The sequence below is a fragment of the Polypterus senegalus genome, chromosome 10 (assembly GCF_016835505.1).
Source record: "Polypterus senegalus isolate Bchr_013 chromosome 10, ASM1683550v1, whole genome shotgun sequence".
In the NCBI taxonomy this organism is placed as follows: Eukaryota; Metazoa; Chordata; class Cladistia; order Polypteriformes; family Polypteridae; genus Polypterus; species Polypterus senegalus.
The window spans coordinates 133,344,150-133,363,801 of NC_053163.1; the positions used below are offsets into that span (position 1 = coordinate 133,344,150).

At 37.5% G+C, this 19,652-nt stretch overlaps 1 protein-coding gene across 2 annotated transcripts in view; it reads right to left on the reverse strand.

Moving 5' to 3' along the window:
- Positions 1–19,652, reverse strand: part of tjp3 (tight junction protein 3) — a 72,194-nt gene that overhangs the window by 46,324 nt on the left and 6,218 nt on the right. Inside the window, exon 1 of one of the 2 annotated variants that reach the window (XM_039766711.1) lies at positions 1,382–1,580. The exons of the other annotated variant lie outside the window; for it this stretch is intronic. Coding sequence (XP_039622645.1) covers positions 1,382–1,405 — 24 coding nt within the window. The 5' untranslated portion in view covers positions 1,406–1,580. Of the gene's footprint in view, positions 1–1,381; positions 1,581–19,652 lie in introns of those variants that run through there. 2 annotated transcript variants of the gene reach the window in all.

Consider the following 19,652-nt stretch of genomic DNA (forward strand, 5'->3'; position numbering starts at 1 on the left):
ATGCTTTGCTGCATACCTTTTTTTTTAACGAGTGGTTATTTCAGTCAAAGTTGCTCTTCTATCAGCTTGAATCAGTCGGCCCATTCTCCTCTGACCTCTAGCATCAACAAGGCATTTTCGCCCACAGGACTGCTGCATACTGGATGTTTTTCCCTTTTCACACCATTCTTTGTAAACCCTAGAAATGGTTGTGCGTGAAAATCCCAGTAACTGAGCAGATTGTGAAATACTCAGACTGGCCCGTCTGGCACCAACAACCATGCCACGCTCAAAATTGCTTAAATCACCTTTATTTCCCATTCTGAGATTCAGTTTGGAGTTCAGGAGATTGTCTTGACCAGGACCACACCCCTAAATGCATTGAAGCAACTGCCATGTGATTGGTTGATTAGATAATTGCATTAATGAGAAACTGAACAGGTGTTTCTAATAATCCTTTAGGCGAGTATGTATATATATATATATATATATATATATATATATATATATATATATATATATATACATATATACATACACACACACATATATATATATATATATATATATATACACATACATACATACACACGATATATACGTATGTATTATACATACACACAGTATACAAAAATAGATTGTACATATGAATAAAACACCATGTTATATGTACAATAAATACACAAATATATTTGTCAACCTGTTAACATTAGTTTCTCAACATAATTAAACCGATAATCTAAAATCAGTAGGCCAAAATAAAATCCAATTCTGTCTACACCAATTTCATCAGCCCTTTGCCAGCTTGTCATCCCTGGGCACTGTACATTGATACACACAAACGTTGAACATGACAAACATCTGACGGTTAAACTCCCCATGAGTGCTGCCATTTATATCCAACTGCTTCCTCCTGCTGAAGTGGCCATCAAACTGTAAATGTGTTGAGCAGGTATGTATGTTATGGTGCAATAATGCCACCACTGATAACAGTAATGGTCACCATTTAGGCTATAGAAGTCCAGATGTCTTCACCCTGTAGTGATGTGGTCAGCATAAGGGACAGCATTCTATCCCAGAAGGGGCACAAGTTTTGGAAGATGCAAAGGGTGGGCACAGCATCGGTTACAATATGAAACATGACCACATCACATGGAATTAAGCCCTCTCCACTGAAATGCCCTGTCCTCCTCAAACTGCCCATTTACCCTCAATGTAAATGAGGTAGTTGGACCATAGGTAACAGGAGACAACTTACCCACCCCCACCCCCCCAAAGCCAGTCCATATCTAATGGCTATCAGCCTCTAACTTGATTATTCAGTTACAAGACCGAAATGTCCTACTTAGCCATTCTAAAGTGGAAAGTCCCAGCCCTGTAATCCCCATGACATTTGACTTGCCTGCTTGTCGAATCTCACAGCCATCTGACAGCAAGTTCATTGACAGAAGCACAAGAGAGAGAGACAGAAGCCAGCAGCTTCACTTCAGGTGAACTTTGTAGGCCTGCTGTTCAGCCCGAAATTCTTCTTTGTTTTGACAACATGACTGCAGCACTACTAAAGGTATAAACAACAAAGTCCGAGGAGAGATCGAATTAAAAAAAAAAAACAAAAAAAAAACCACACCACCACACCGATCAGCCACACCTGCAGGCTGCCATCCACTTCCTTCTTAAAGAGGTGCTGACGCACCAGGGCTGTGTGCGTACGACCTTAAGAAGGTGGGGCTAGGACAGCAGGCAGGTAGAGGCGGCAACCAGCATACAAACAGGGGTCTGTTTGACTTGTTACCTGGGGCTAGCAGAAAAGAGGGTGGGTCTGGGAGATTTTGAGAGTGGGGAGGAGAGTACAAGGCGAGGCAACAAAAAAAAAAAAAAAGAAATTGCATAGGAAGTCAGCTTCCCTGAACTCTCACCTACAGACAAATGTGTTTGGCGCGAAAAGGCCTAGTCAGCATTGACACGTTTAAAACACACCTACACCTTCCTTATTCTGTATCTTACTCCCTTCTAACACCTCATCAGCGTCTAGTGACATGCTTTCCTTCAACTGTCTTCCACTTCCGGAAAAATTAAATACGGGCAAAACAAAATGACAGCAGTGCAGCCTTCCTTACATACAAAGTCTCTGCTGCAGACACATTAGTCTCTGAGAATGGCAGCTGGTAACCCCATTTTACCCACCTTTGCCTTTTTCCCTGCAAGTCTCACAGTCAAGCTGGTGTAACAGATTACTACATGCTGCCATTACTGAGCATTCTAACTGGGCACAGCCTACCAGCATCATAGGATTCCAGGTCTACCTCAGTATCTCACATCCTACTTAAAGGCTGGGGTAGCCCCTTCATGTAGTATAATTAAGGCTGGCATGCCCAAAGGATTGCCGTTATAGAATGTCAATGACAATTTATTTACATACAATAAATATAAATAAACATATTTCATAACCTCCAAGGGAGTGTCTTGCACTGTATGCAAGTACTGGATTGCCTTGATATCCTATGACTCTCTTTAGAATAAAAGACACTGAAAGCTGTTCCAAGGAAAACATCAGCATTGGTATGTTTTTGTTGCTATTGCAATCTGGGCTTTAATGATCAGTTTCTGACATTTTCTCCATGTGTTTTGATTTTGTGCCTGCCCTGTCAATGTTCTGATTTGATGCTTTATTTTTGATTTCTGATTCAAGAATGTTTCTTTATTCATAGCAGTATGATGAAACTAATGTACTGGATGAAACCTTTCATTTTGATTAATGGGATGCATTAGACTGATGTACTTGGGCGTGTATATTCAAGTATTTTTAAAATATTTTAATTTTAGGCTTTTGTATCATTTCTGACACCAGTTTAGATGAGTTAGGCTAAGTAGCTCACTGCTACAGTGTATAGAAAAGAAACAAACCCTTCAAAATATTCACATTTTGTTGCCTTGCAGCCTGAAATGAACACACACAGAAAAAAATATTTCTTCAGCTGCATTTACTCAATGCAACTTATAACAGCTGATATAAAATATGATATAATAGCATTAAATTATTAAATAAAATAGTATCACAAAGAATTATCACACTCCCCGCCCCTAAAATACTTGTAATCTAATCACCTTCTCCACTGCACACCAAGCTAATTGGCTTTCACCTGTGATCAATTGTAATTATTCCAATTTGTTCAGCAACTCCTGGAGTATTCTTGTGCTTGGAAGTGCAACTGAAATAAAACAATCAACTACAGGCGGCAAGGCAATATTAGGAGATGGATGCAAAAATATTTCAAAGGCTTTATCACTCAGGTGCACAGTACTGTCTATAATTAAGAAGTGGTAAGTGTTTCATACTACTAAGACACTTCCAAGATCAGACTGTCCCTCCAAACTGGATGGAAGAACAAGGAGGAAACTGGTCAGAGAGGTTACCAAGAGACCTATGGCAACTTTGAAGCAGTTTCAGGAATTTTTGGCAGAGTGTGATCATTGTGTGCAAGTGAGAAGAATATCACCAGCGTTCCTCAAAAGTTGAAAATACAAGAGGGTTGTAAGAAAAAAGCCACTCCTCAAGTGACGCCACATTACTTCTCCATTGAGCTTTGCCAAAATGCACCTTGAAGATTCTGAGGCCAACTGGAAAAATGTGTTATGGTCAGAAGAGACCAAAATCAAACCATCTGGCCTCAACGCTAAATGGTGTATCTGGAGCAAAACCCAATACAGCTTACCATTCAAAGAACACCATACCGACAGTAAAGCATGGAGGTTGTAGGATCCTGTTGTTGTGTGTTTGGGGCGTTCCCTATAGCAGGAACTGGGGGACTCATCAAGATGGAAGGAAAAATGGATGGGACAAAACATTGTCAAATACATGAGGAAAACCTGCTACCCTCTACCAGAAAATTGTCAATGGGAAGAAGGTTCACCTTCTAACATAACTATGACCAGACGCACACAGCAAAGTTAACAACACAGTGGCGGAAGGAGAAAAATTGAATGTTCTTGCATGGCCTAGTCAGAGTCCAGACTTAAACCCTATTGAAAATCTGTGGTATGACTTGAAGATTGCAGTCCACCAACAGTCACCACCCATTTTGACGGAGCTTGAATAGTTCTGTAAATTTGAGTGGGCAAATATTGCAGTCTAGATGTGCAAAGTTGGTAGAGAAGTATCCAAACAGACTTGCGGATGTAATCAAAGCAACAGGTGATTCCACAAAGTACTGACACATTTTTTGGTGATCCTTTAACCATTTCAGTAATTTTTTTTTTTTTTTCCCCTTTGAACTGTTGCTATTATATCTTTCACTTGGGTGTTTATAAGCTGCATAACAGCTTTCTAAAATTTCTAATTTTCTAAAATTATAAATAACAATGCTAGTAATCCCAGAGTTTTATTCTCTACAATTGATTGTCTGCTAAACCCAGGTTACTCAATGGAATGCCTCCAAAAAACGTCCAGTGAAACGTGTGAGGCTTTTGCTATATTTTTAATCACAAAATTAATGATATTAGAAATAATATAGTACATCTTCTCAATACTGATCCTCTTAAATCCCGGTACTCCATGTTAAACAAATTAAATTCTTTCACCAGGATAGATTTACCCGATTTATATAAAATAATTTCTCAACTGAGACCCTCCCACTGTGTCCTTGACCCAATACCGACAAGTTTTTTCAAAGAAATATTCGGCATGCTAATTGATACTATTCTTGACATAGTAAATTCATCATTAGATATGGGGGATCTTCCCAGACTGTGTTAAGACTGCTGTTGTTAAACCCCTGCTCAAGAAAAATAATCTTGACTCCTCTGCTTTTGAAAATTTTAGACTTATTTCTAACCTGCCTTTCTTAAGTAAAATCCTAGAAAAGACAGTCATTATGTAGCTAAATAATCACTTGAATAAACATTCTGTTCATGACAAGTTTCAGTCAGGTTTCAGAAAAAAAAAAACATCACACTACAGAAACTGCAATAGTTAAAGTAGTAAATGACTTGAGGGTAAATGCAGACAGAGGCTGTTTATCTGTTCTCATCCTCTTAGATCTGAGTGCCACATTTGATACCACTGATCACAATATTCTTATAAATCACCTTAGTCAATGGGTGGGCCCCTCTGGCAGTGTCATAAATTGGTTCGAGTCTAACCTGGCAGGAAGAAAACTCTTTGTTAGTTGTGGTAATTATACTTATAGGTCAGATTATCTCAAGGCATAACATGAGCTACCACAGTCAAGCTGATGACACACAACTGTATTTATTAATAGTGCCTGATGATAGATCAAGGGTGTCGAACTCCGGGCCTAGAGGGCCACAGTGGCTGCAGGTTCTCATTCTAACCCTTTTCCTGATCACTGACCTGTTTTCACTGCTAATTAATTTATTTTCCCTTCATTTTAATAGCCATGTTTTTAAGGATTAAGTCCCCTGAATGTATTCCTTTCTTCATTAAATGGCAGCCAAACCGAAATGAGATGTGAGACGAGCCAACAGATGACAAGGTAAACTGTGAGTTTAAACTCCAACCAATTTCACTCCAATCACTTTCTTAATGAGAAGCTGATCCTTACTGTTAATTAAACCGGTTATTTATCTCTATGACTTGTTGCTGCTCTCATTCTGCCACAGCAGACATTTCCAAAACTGTTGATTTTCTGTTTTTTTCTAAGAACACCATCAAGATGTTTTGGTGACCTGAGAATGTCGCTGATAGAATCTTAACTAGCAAAAGAAAATCCGAGCACATCTCTCTAGTTTTGATGTCACTACATTGCTTGCCTGTGCCATTTAGAATTGACTTAAAAAAACAGCTTATGGTTTACAAAGCCTTAAATAATATCGCCACATCATATATTTCAGAATGCCTTTTACCTTACACACCAAATCATAACCCTAGATCTTCAAATGAGTGTCTTCTCATAATTCCAAGAGCTAAACTTAAAAGTAGTGGTGAGCCGGCCTTCTGCTGTTATGCACCTAAAATCTGGAACAGTTTACCAATAGAAATTCACCAGGCTAATACGGTGGATCACTTTAAAAAAAACTGCTAAAAACCTCATTATTTTAACATGGCTTTCTCATAACTTCATTTTAGCCTAACCCTGATATTCTGTATATGCATTTAATTATCATTCATGGTGGCTCCAAAATCCGTACTAACCCCTACTTTCTCTGCTGTTCTTTTTCTGGTTTTCTGTGGTGGCGAGCTGGTGGCCACCCAATCAAAGCACCGTGTAGTCCTTACATTGATTGATTGAAGGCCACAAGTTCACATAACCATCAACATCAAATTCTTCCATGTGAAGCCATGAGGACTGATTGAGGTCATTTATGTTAGGCAGAATGCCTAGAGAGGGCTGGGCGGTCTCATGGCCTTGGAACCCCTGCAGATTTTTTTTTTTTCCCCTCCAGCCGTCTGGAGTTTTTTTTTCTTTTCTGTCCTCCCCGACCATCGAACCTTACCTTTTATTCTGTGTTAATCAGTATTGCCTAATTTTATTTTTATATTTTGTCTTTTTTCTCTTTCTTCATCCTGTAAAGCACTTTCAGCTACATTATTTGTATGGAAATGTGCTATATAAATAAATATTGTTGTTGTTGTTGCATTGAGTAAATAGAGCTGGAAAAATGTTTATGTGTGGGTCTTCACTTCAGGCTACAAAGCAACAAAATGTGAATATTTTGAAGGGGGTTGGGTGATTCTTTTCTATACACAATGTATGCCAGGGCCTACTAGGAACACCCCAGCATCACCGAGTACTGCTGCATGTCTCACTCTGAAACCATCCTCGAAGTCAAACCAGACAGGCAGAAACTCGTCTTAGCCGCAGAACCAGTAAAGCAGGAAAACGCAAACCAATGAGTATTCACCTCCTACATCTGCACATTCCTCAGTGGCAGCACGCCAATTTGCACTCACAACCAATGCTTAGTTTGTCTTTTGCAAAGGGAGTCATTTTCATGACTATTTCACCTTCTGCTTTGTGGCAATTAGGAAGAGTGGGCACAACCTCAGCTTGCACAGACTGCCTGTAAAGTTGCCAGCCTCATTTCAGTCTCCATAGCTTGACACAAAAGATTTGAGCTGGCAGATGTGCACAAGCTAGACATGCTCATAATCTGGACTGGATATGATCATGCTATAGTCACTTATTCAGTGATGCACATGGCTACACACTTCCAAACTAACAATGGAACGTGCCATGATGCAAGGAAAACACTGTATGTAAAAGCTAGGAAATCATTGGCAGTCCCCTTTTTATTGTTTTAACTAGTTTAACAAATCTAGGAATCCGTACAACATTTCACTTCATTAACCCTTTTTGAACAGGCCAATTCCAATGAAGGATCAACAGGAGGCTTGAACAAGCCCAAGATAAGATCATCATGGCATGGTCAAACACACTGTGCTATTTAAACTCATCAGTTAACCTAAAATGGAGAACTTTGGAATGAGGGATGAAAAGCAAGTACCGGTGGGCAATGACCTCACACAGACACAAAGAGAAGATGAAAAGTTAACAAATCATCTAAGCCAAGGTGCACAGCTAACTATTAGAACATTTCTGAAGTAGACTAAATAGGTAGACATTAATTTGCTTTTCTTTTTTTTTTGAGACCACCAGGGGAGGCTGTACCATTTAGGTAAACTATTGTAGTTGGTCATCTAGGGAGCACAATTTAAAGGGCAGCATTTTAAGAACAATACAAAATTACACACTTTTGGACTCAATTCGACTATTGGATTATATTATTTTATGTTATTTGTGCATACTAGCAATGTTTGGTCTTAACATCTGACGACCTACACAATCCAACAATAAAATTAATCACAATAATGATAATATTAATCCTCAAACTATAGCATAGGAGACACAGACATGGCAGAGCAAAATTAAATGGTCAAAATGGCAACAGGATCACAACTATTGAACAGATTTCTAATGGCAGATTTAAATATAGTCGTTTCCCAAATAGATTTAGAGTACATTAAAACTTGTGTTAAAACTTGATAAATATATTTTCGGTTCTTCACCACCATCTATGAAATTTTCTTTTGGCATGTTAAACCAAATTCTCCATAGTTACCTCTCTCTGGAAAGAAACCCTGAGGACGTGTGTTGATTGGATATATTGCACCATTTGCACAAACAAGGATAGAGAAAAGAGGAATTGTGGGTCAAGATTCCTATTTAAAGATAATCATATTTAAGGTTCATTTTGTCGTTATATTAGACTTTTCAATTTACTTTATTAATTTAAATTACATGTATACATTACAGAGCTGGATTGGTGATCTGGGTGGAGTTTAAATTGAGAACTATAGGGCCTATAATTGTAGTTTAAATGATACTACAATTATGTGAAAGATTACTGCTTTTGCTTCTTTAGAAAAACATTAAAATACAACAAATAAGAATGCTAATACAGCACAGTTCCTGCTTTTTTTTCTGAAATGGCACCCTGCAACAGTGCATTCTTTTGAGACAGTCTTTTAAAAAGACATTACTATAAGTAGTCGTAATTAAAACTGTAAATTCAATGTTTGTATCCAAAACTATACATTGCTGTCCCCAGTCCTGGCTCCTCTTTCCCATTTACAGGTTTCAATACACAGGTCTAGCAGTGATGATTCCACTCAAAGCAAAGAGGATGGAGGGATGCCATTTACACCTTCACCTAGGCCTTCAAAAATGCTCTGGCCCTTCAACTTTTTAGTGAGGGTTTGGTTAGCTGTACTTTTTTGATTATATTAGTGACGAAAAACCCGGTTTATAAGATTAGGCTATGCAGCCACACATCAATTTTTTTTTAAATTGAGAGAGGATTGGTCACGAATGTGACTATTTAGACCTGGTAGTCGGACAAAACAGCATTGACCCTTGACCCAGTCTATCCCAACCAAACCAATTAATGGTTAAACACTGAACAGACATACCTCAGTTTGTAATACAGCCTCGAGTAGCCGCATATTGTTGCTCACATTAGTGACCAATCAATACATTTCCAGTTGTGTTGAAAGTTTCTATCCACTCCTATAATGGACAGGTATGTTCAGGCAGTACTAGATTTTCAATTATTTCTAAACTGTGCCTTTTCTGCGGCAGAGTGATTGAACAACATATTTTGTGTGTAATAATCAGTAACTTAGCAAACGTTTTAATTTATTGTGGGTTTTCTCAAATCATTACAGATTCACACATACAACACACCTAGTATTTCATTAAATGTCCCTTAGCACGTTTAACTTTGATCAGACACTTCTGGTAGCCATCAACAATTCCTGAAAGAATTTGTACACTTGAACCAAATGTGTTGGTTTTTTGGCACCGGATCTGATCTTTAAGCACTATTTTCAATAAAGCCAAGGTCAGGACTTTGGGAAGGCCATTAAAATGCTAAAGGTAGCTTGATTTAGCCATTCCAAAACTAGGTTAATGTGTGTTTAGGATATTGTACTATTGCAACACTCAAATATGAGCAAATTTCACGCTTCTAACTGATGGTTTGACGTCATGCTGAAAAATTCTAATGTAATCCTTATACATTTCCCCATCCACTTTGTGCAATGCATCAGTTCCACTGGCGGCAAAAGTGCCCCACTACCATGTTTAATGACTGGCATATCATTCTTGGGGTTCAATGCCTCATCTTTTTGCCTCCAAACATACCTCTGGTCATTGTGGACTAAAAATTCAAACCTTGTTCTTTCCGACTATAACACTTTCCTCAAGAAGTCTTTCTTTGTCCATGTGATTAGCCATAAACTTTAGTTGAGCTTGAAGGTGTCTCTTTTGGAACAGGGGCTTGAACAGCAGTCCCCTCAGACTCTAGCAATGCAAAACTCGCTTGACTGTGGGCAGTGACACTGGTGTTCCAACAGCTTCCAGTCCATGCTTCTTGGTGGTTCTTGTATTGAATTTGACCATTCAAACCAATTTCCTTTCAGCTTAGGATAATTCGTTAAGTCTTCTTCCAGACCTTGGCAAAGCAACTACAGCTAAAAAAAAACTTTCACTCACTAACAATTTCTGTAACTGATGACCTTGGAATCCAAAAGGTGTTTCAAAAAGGCTCAGAGACTTTCTTGACTTATGTAATTCTACATTCCTCTTTCTCGCATCTCCACTGAGCCCCTTGGACTTCGCCATTGTCATATGTGTTGGTCAATCCAATGAGTGCCATCAAAACGAGAAAGAAGCTACCAAATGAAGTGAACTATGATCACGAACAGGCAGTTAAGAGGAGCCAAGTTAAAATACACTTAATTCATAATATATGATCCTGTATGCAGATTTTGAACTCTGCGATGGTTTCAGACAACCATCAACAAATTCAAACTTGTGCAGTAAATTTCTAAATTTTTGTAATAAATGACATATGTTATACAATCACAGAAAAAGAACAGTTGTACAAATCACCGACACCCAAAACTGCAATGACATAAATGTCTATTATACAGGTGTACAGAAACCTTTTACAATAACTGTGTGTTGCAAATTATAGGCAGTTAAACATGTTCATATTAGTGACTGAATTCCCCCCATCTATGTTTTAAATGGAACAAAGATTGGGGTACATAGACATTTTTTTTTCCATATTGACTCTTGAGCTCAATTTATATTCATTAATCTAGACGAGTGGCCTTTTTACATTTTTATCCAATAATCCTATTTATAATATAGGCCTGTCATTTTTTCAAATTTATTCTTCACAGATTCAGCAAACGGCAGACCAGTGTAGCCGTTATACTTTTATATAGCGCTGCTCAGTTCATGTTTGGCTATACCGCATATGAAGATTAGCATGATAGGAAATGCAGGTTTATAAGCTTGTATTCTCAAGCCACATGTTGGTAGCCGAAATTTAAATCATACCCCAATTTTAAGTAAAAAAAAAAAAAAAAGTCACTATTTACCTCCATCCAAGTACCAGTGATTCAGATCATATCAATTTGCTGGATGATTTGCGCAGCTCTCCCAGTACTGGAGTTGTTTAATGATGCATAAGGAATAAACAAACTGCCTTCCCATTATATATAACATAACTGTGTGTGGTACAGAGATTAGGACTATTAGTCATGACCCTTTTGGAGTTTCTGCATTCTCTGTTTGTCTGTGGCTGCTCTGGTCTTCCTCCCAAATCCTGAGGTAGTTCTTTTTAGGTTAATTGGACACTCCAGATTTGCCTGATGAGAGCAATGGTGAGGGTATACATGGATGGGACTTGGGGTTTACTTCAGAATTGTTTCATAGCTTACATCTAAAGTGGCCATGATAGGCTTTGGCCACTATAATCCTATAACCAGATTAAATGGGCCCCAATGTTAATGGATTGAGGCTTATATAAATACTAAATGGACAATTGTGAGCTATACTTGCTCTTTTCATAAATTAGCATAATATGTGTAGATGACACTACTTAAAGTGAAAAGGTAGACACCAGTAGAATGTTAACTTAGGAGGAAGAACGGCCAAGGCTTAACATTAATGGCAATGGGTACCAGACATATCAGTAGGGGTGTATCAGAAACAACAATGCTGCTGGGGACTTCACACCCAAATCAGCATTGTAACTATAGCACTGCAACACTTTCTCGATGTAAACATCTAGCCAAAGATGGTCTTGTGGTCAGAAACAGACTGCTGATCAAAGGGACAGATAGAGGCTAACATGACTAGTGCAGAATAACAGAGCAAAACTAATTCAATAAAGCACCAAGGACAACAGTGATGTTGAAACACATCTAAAAATGGACAGCTCATGGAATCATGTCAGCCAGTGACCCAAATTACTTCATTGTTGTCATCATAAAAAAAAGAAAAAAGAAGGCAGTACTGTTACACTGCTATTTAAAAAAAACAAACCACTACATACAGGTGGACTGAATAAACACTGCCTAGTCTGATATTTCATGCGGATGGGAAAGCAGACATTGAACCCATTAGTCTATGGATCTACCCTGGCGGGTGTCAACAAACCCAGCTGATTGTGGAGTCATAATAATAAGGGGTGGCATTTGATGCCTTGCTAATGTGACTAGACCAACATTTGACTAATATCTTAACATTTTTGGGTAAACCTTATTTAAACCACATCTGTTACTCATTTACTATTATGCAACAAGACCTTAACATACACTTCTTTGGGTCTTCATACCACAAAGCAACAGTCAAGTCTTTACTCTCTTCTGCAATGTGACCTACTAACAGCACTTCACCTTGGAGAGATTTGAATTGGCTTAACTAACATTTCTCTTGAAATTACAGGTTTACAATAAGGCCTGTGAATCCTTCTCAACAAGTAATCTTACTGGCATATCAATACGCCACACTGCACAGAGATAAAGAAACGACCTAGTCCATATTGAGAGGCAGTGCTACTTCTCTAAAATTATAAATAACAAAGCCAGTAATTCAAGAGTTTTATTCTCTGCCTTTGATTATTTACTAAACCTGGGTAACTCTATGGAATGCCTCCGAAAAACTTCTAGTGAAACTTGAGGCTTTTACTATATTTTCTAACCACAAAATTAATGATATTATAAATAATATAGCACATCCCCTAATACGAAGCCTATTAAATCCCAGTATTCTATATTGAGTGAATTAAATTCTTTCACCAGGATAGAATTACCCAATCTATACAGAATAATTTATCAATTGAAACCCTCCACCTGCATCCTTTACCCAGTACCAACTAGTTTTTTCAAAGAATTTTCCGGCGTACTAATAGATAGTGTGCTTGATATAGTAAATACATCATTAGATACGGGGGTCTTACCAGACTGGTCTTAAGACTGCTGTTGTTAAACCCCTGCTCAAGAAAAATAATCTTGACAATTTTAGACTCATTTCTAACCTGCCTACCTTAAGTAAAATCCTAGAAAAGGCAGTCATTACGCAGCTAAATGATCACTTGAATAAACAGTCTATTCTTGACAAGTTTCAGTCAGGTTTTAGAACAAATCACAATACAGAAACTGCACTTGTTAAAAGTTGTAAATGACTTGTTGGTTAATGCAGATAAAGGCTGATTATCCGTTCTCATCGTAATAGATCTGACTGCCACATTTGATACCATTGATCACAATACTCTTATTAATTGCCTTAGTAAGTGGGTGTGCCTCTCTGGCAGTGTCTTAAATTGGATCGAGTCTTACTTGACAAGTAGAAAAATCTTAGTTAGTTGTGTAATTATACTTTGAAGACATATGATTTTCTATATGGTCTTCCACAAGGATCTCTCCTGGGTCTACTGCTCTTTTCGGTCTACATTCTTCCATTAGGTCAAATTATCTCAAGGCATAACATGAGCTACCACAGCTATGCTGATGACACACAACTGTATTTATCAATAGTGCCTGATGACCCTGACTCTCTTGGTTCACTGACCCAATGTCTTACTTGTGTTACTGAATGGATAAGTAGCAATTTTCTCAAACTAAAGAAGGAGAGAACAGTAATCTTCGTGATTGGCAAAAATGGATATCGTGAGGATATTAGAAATAAACTTCATTACGCTTAAAGGTCAAGTCAGAGGTAAAGAATTTAGGGGTAATTATTGACTCTGATCCGAAAATTAAATCACATATTAATCAGGGTTACCAGAATAGAATTTTTCCCACTTAAGAAATATAACAAAAAAGTTAGATCCCTTATAACTTTGCAAGATGCTGAGAAATTATCTCACTCTTTAGTTTTTAGTTGACTAGATTACTGGAACACACTCCTCTCAGGACTACCCAAAGAGAGACAATGCATTGCAACTAGTCCAGAATGCAGCTGCTAGAATCTTAACTTGGAAAAGAAAATCCGAGCACATCTCTCCAGTTTTGGTGTCAGTACATTGGCCATGTGTGCCATTTAGAATTGACTTTAAAATGCTGCTAACGGTTTACAAAGCCTTAAATAATCTGCTCCATCCTATATTTCGGAATGCCTCTCTCTCTTATACTCCAAATTGTAATTTTAGATCTTCAAATGAGTGTCTGCTTATAATTCCAAGAGCTAAACTTAAAAGAAGTGGGGAGTCGGCCTTCGGCTGTTATGCACCTATATTTGGAATAGCTCACTGATAGAAATTCACCAGGCTAATATGGTGGAGAACTTTAAAAAAAAACTGCTAAAATCCCATTATTTTAAACATGGCTTTCTTATAGCTTCATTTTGGTGCAAACCTGATATTTTGTATATGTATTTAATTATTATGTCTCCAAAATCCATACTAATTCTTACTATTCTCTGCTGTTCTTTTACCGGTTTTCTGTGGTGGTGATCTGTGCAAACCACCACCTGATCAAAGCACCGTGATGTCCCTACATTGATGAACCATCATCATCTGATTTTTCCACATGAAACCTGAAAACCATCAGGACTGATTTAGATAATTTAAGTTAGGCAGAATGTCCAGTGGGGGGCTTGGTGGTCATGTGGCCTCGGAACCCCTGCAGATTTTTTTTTTTTTTTCTGCAGCCATCTAGAGTTTTTTTGTGGGTTTTCCATTCTCCTGGCAATCAGACCTTACCATTGACTAATCTTATTTTTATATTTTTTTACAAACTTTTCATTTGTAATATTGTAAAGCACTTTAAGCTACATCATTTATATGAAGACATGCCATATAAATAAATGATGTTGTTTTAAAGGGATATGAAGACCAAAAGTAGCCTTTATCAAGGTCTTGCTACACAAGAGTAAATTAGTAATGGATGTATTTTTGCAGTACCTAAACTAAAGTGTTACCCATTTTTGTTCGTCAGGAGCATCCCTTCCATGCAACAGTGTACCAATGGGCTTTTTCATCAGAATAATGTAATTAAAGAAATGATCTCCCTGATCATCTGAGCTCAACTTAATCAAGCATCTGTAGTACGAGATAAATTTAAAGTATTCAGAGTAAAGCTCAAACATAATGACAGGACACAGATGTCACCACTGGGCCACATTTCTGTACTGTACTTTCAGTACCTAGATGAGCACATCACCCAACGAGTTCAGGCCGTTCAAAGGAAAAATATGCATACAACTCATTCTTCACATAGGTGTATCACAAAAAGTGTCTAATTGGTTAGTGTGTAAATTGATATAGTGATGTGATTAAATGGAGTTCTGTCTAGGGAAGATTTAGATGGACTGCTAGTCATTTGCAGGGTCCACATGAACACACACACACGGGCCAATTCTGAATCATCAATTAACCTAACACAACTGTGACACAGACAAGTGGACAAGGACCCCAAAATGCTGAATCAGTCAGGCCACCCAGTTAAAGCTTAGCATAACGTTTTACTATTTTTTGCCCACCAAAGTCAAAAAGATTGGGCATAACATGGAGTGTCATGTAACAAAACATTCTCAAACCCACTTAATCCAATTTGTCAGGTTGGGATCTGAAGTTTACGATAGCTTCACCGGGCATAAGACAGGAATCAGCACTGGACAAGACAAGTCCATTACAATGCCCGCATACTGTTGCTGGGATACACCTCTCTAAAGGTGTGTGGGGTTTGGGGCTGTGTTGGACACAGATTAGTGTCAGAAGAAAACCTTATGAAGACAAAGACAGAAAACAAGCAACAACTCCACACAGACAATGAGAAGGGGGTACAGTATTCAGAACCAGGACACTGGATCCATAAAGTAGTAGCAGTTACTACCCTGAAGCGCAATATTTGATAGTAAAAAAAAAAAAAGTATTCAGTGGAACAAGAATTTATATATGTGCTCAAAAAGAGGAATGAAGATCAATACTGGTGGAAAATGTTTTGCCCAAATGCTACACATCAGAAAAAGCAGCAATTCTATATTGTACAGTACTAAATGGGACAGAATTGTGACGGAGGGCTTCTTCTAAATTGAGGGATGGTAAAGTGGATAAGCACACAACTACCCTTCTCTATGGAAGATCACCATTGTGAGAAAACTGACCAAACTCAAAGATTTATATACGAAGTATAAAAAAAAACAAAACTTAAAACCTAATTAAGCAGTATCACTATAGAAATAGCTGGATGGAGAGACACACTAAATCTTGGCATAATGAAGACATTTCTGGCAGGTTATTCTGCAACATTAAAGTTCAGACCAGCAGCTTAAGAAACTTAACCCCCAAGTAAATACTCCCCATGAAATGTTTTTTTCTTTAAAATCATATGTAGATATATCAAGAGACTATCTTAATTTAAACAATAACTCTATGTAAAGGTGATAAATATTTTGCAATGTTTATATTTTGTAGTCCGCCATATAATTTACATAAACAGAAATGCAAAGTTTGCATGTTTTAAAACAAAGTCCACCCATACATTTATCTTTACCTCAAACACCTAAAATTAGAATCAGGTGCACCAAAGCTGGTGAAAATAATTTGAATAACTTTAAAAAGGATCTTGGAGGAACTGGTCTTATTAAAACCTCCAACATTTAGTTTGATTTGTATGCTATCACCATGCCTTAATAGCTATCCAAGGACTTCAGAAAGAAAGTTATAGATGCCAAGGAGTCTTGGAAGGGATTTAAAAAGATCTCCAAATAATTGGAAATCAACCACTCCACTATGTGGAAGATCATCAACAAGTGGATAAGATTTTAAACAACTTGTCCAGGCTGGCCTCTCAAGCACATCCAGAATCAGAACAGAATGTAAGATGTTGAGAGAAGCTTCTAAGAACCCCAGCATTTAATCACAGGACTAACAAGTAGCTCTCACCAGTGTTGATGTCAACGTGCATGTCAGAAGACATGCAAAAAGTGGACTTACAACCTGACAATGACGATAAACACACCAGTATATCCATCAAGGAATGTCTGAAATGAAAGACGTGGAGGGTTCTGGAATGACCAAGTCAAAGTCTGGATCTAAATCCCATCAAGATGTTGTGGGGGGAGAATATGAAATGGGGTATGTGTGCAAGACAACACTCAAATATCACACAGCTGGAAATGTTCTGCATGGAGGAGTGGGAGAAACTGTCCCCCAGTCAAAGTCAGAGGCTGCTAGACGGTAGAAGAAATGATTATTTGAGGTGGTTTCTGCTACTGAAGGAAAAAGGGGCAATACCAGCTATTAGAGCCAAGGGTAGACCTACGCTCCATTTCTGTCTGTGGTGAGAAAGTATCTGTTCATTTTTCACAGAATAAACTGCTACACAGTCAAATAATTATGTTAAATTTATCTAGATACTGCTTAAATAAAAATCAAATCTTCTTAGGTCCACAAATGTTAAAAAAAGAAAAAAAGCATTTCAGGGGGTGTACCAAGTCATTTACATGAGTGCAAGTTGCACTCTGCTATCTACTATTATGATGCCCGTGGTCCAAATACACTACTGCATACTTTTGTACACTTTTATATGTGGTTTGACTTACACTACTCAAATATCCTTGTATTTTGTGGCTTACGTATTTCTAAATTAATATTTCTGAAGGTCTTTAACAATGTAGCTAATCATTAATACAAAATCAACCAGTTAAGGAATTTAAAGCCTGAACTCGTATCTGAATGAGTAGTCAACGGGAATACTAGTCAGATGTGTCTGAAACAGACTCTAAAAACATATGTACCATATAAATAAATCAAAAATATGGATAATCTGATATTTTATACACATTTAGGGAGTCCCATATTTATGTACAGTATATGAGGTTTCACAGGCTGTAGCATTTACTGTAAACTACTGCGCGAAAAGTATCGTAAATGGCATCACTGTGTAGCCTGAGAATAGGAGTAACGATGTGCTGGACCGGGCAGCCCCTGCTGTGTTCGAATACAGAATGGCAGCGAATGAACTGTCGCTAGTGCAGCTATCACAGAAGAATTTCAGAGGATACCAGTACAGATGTGCCAAGCCGCCCGTGACAATGTTGCTCTTCGTCTTCAGGCGTGTATCGATCTGGATAGCACATTGGTGGACCACACCATGGATAACAGGGGATGAAAAAACATTTAAGGTTCTTAATGTTCATGTTCCATTATGTTACTTGATAATAAAAACATTGGTAGTTTCCTGACAATAACTCTTTTTCAATCATATACATAAATATGGGGCACCCTGTATATACAGTACACACACTATATATATATATATATATATATATATATATATATATATATATATATATATATATATATATATATATATATATATATATATATATATATATATATATATATATATATATATATATATATATATATATATATATATATATATATATATATATATATATATATATATATATATATATATATATATATATATATATATATATATACACATATATATATACATACATACACACACACATATACATATACAGACAGCAGAAAATGGGACTATAATTTTCTTACACTTTCAAAGACAATTCCCCTGCAACAACTGCCTGCTTCCAGTCCTGGAAGGTCACAGAATAATGTGCCTTAATTTTTGCTCACTAGACAAAGTCTTTACAGCTCTTTGGCAAACCATCTGATAAATCTCTCAAGTCCAGTACTGACCAGCCAAGGGCAACCAGGCACTCTGCCACTCTTCTTTGTGCATTCCACTTTTACTCATTTTTTTAATAAATTACTTTACATAATGAATAGCTGGAGGGTATAATTTAGCTTTCATTTGCGGGACAGCGAACTTTAAATCACAGAGCACCAATCATATGCCAGTCCTGGATGTTCTGCACATGTTTTCCTGGTTCATTACCTGTCTTTAAACCATTGGGAGCAGTCACCACAGTAACCCCTTTCATAAAGGATTAAACTGACTGGGCTTATTTGTTTACTAAGCAGGAGGAAGTCCTTGAAAACAATGCCTGTTTTTTATATTTATATAAATATAATAAATAAATATTAGTGTAGACACTACATTGTGATTAAAGGGGTATTAAATTTACACCTCCACCACACCCCAAAAAACTATTCTCTAGAATTAGGGTTAGGGTTAGATATACTATATGTCATTCATAATTTTGAAAAATTACAAGCATTACCTTTGGTGAGGAGCTACATGGAGGCACAACTACAGGAGTTCAGGATTCAAATTTCAGCTTCTGTTGAATTTCCAAGTTAACCCCGAGTCTAAATGGGATTTCCTCCAGGTATGCCAGTTTTTCTCTGCCTTCACAATATGCTAGGCTGTACTGCTAGGGTAGATTTAGCAGAGACCACCAGACTGAGGGGCAGTTGGCAAAAGTTTATAGAGAAGTACTAAAATTACTAAAGACCAAGATGACTTCACTAAAAATGAAAGGGAGAATTTATTATGCTTATGCGTGTAGGGAGACCTGGGAATTAAAATCCGAACATCTGAGGAAGTTAGAGAGAACGGAGATGTGTGTGATAAGATGGAAATGTGACACGACAATGAAAGACAGATCGTCATTCGATGCAGCAGGGAGTCTTTTAAACCTATAAATGTCTTTTGCAGATGTGCCATCTTAGGTGGTATGTGCAAGTGATGCAAAAAAGATGACGACTGGGTGAAGCAAAGTCTTGATCAATCAGTCAATGTTAAGAAGCCTATAGGTACGCCAAAGAAATTGAGTGATGAAGTTAGAAAACATACAGTATGAAGAAAATGGAGCTTACAGATGCCAATACACAGGATTGAAATCAATGGTGAAGAGGAACCTGGGGTAAAACTGCCAACCTGAGTTTATCCTGGAAACAAGATATAAAACCAATGTTGA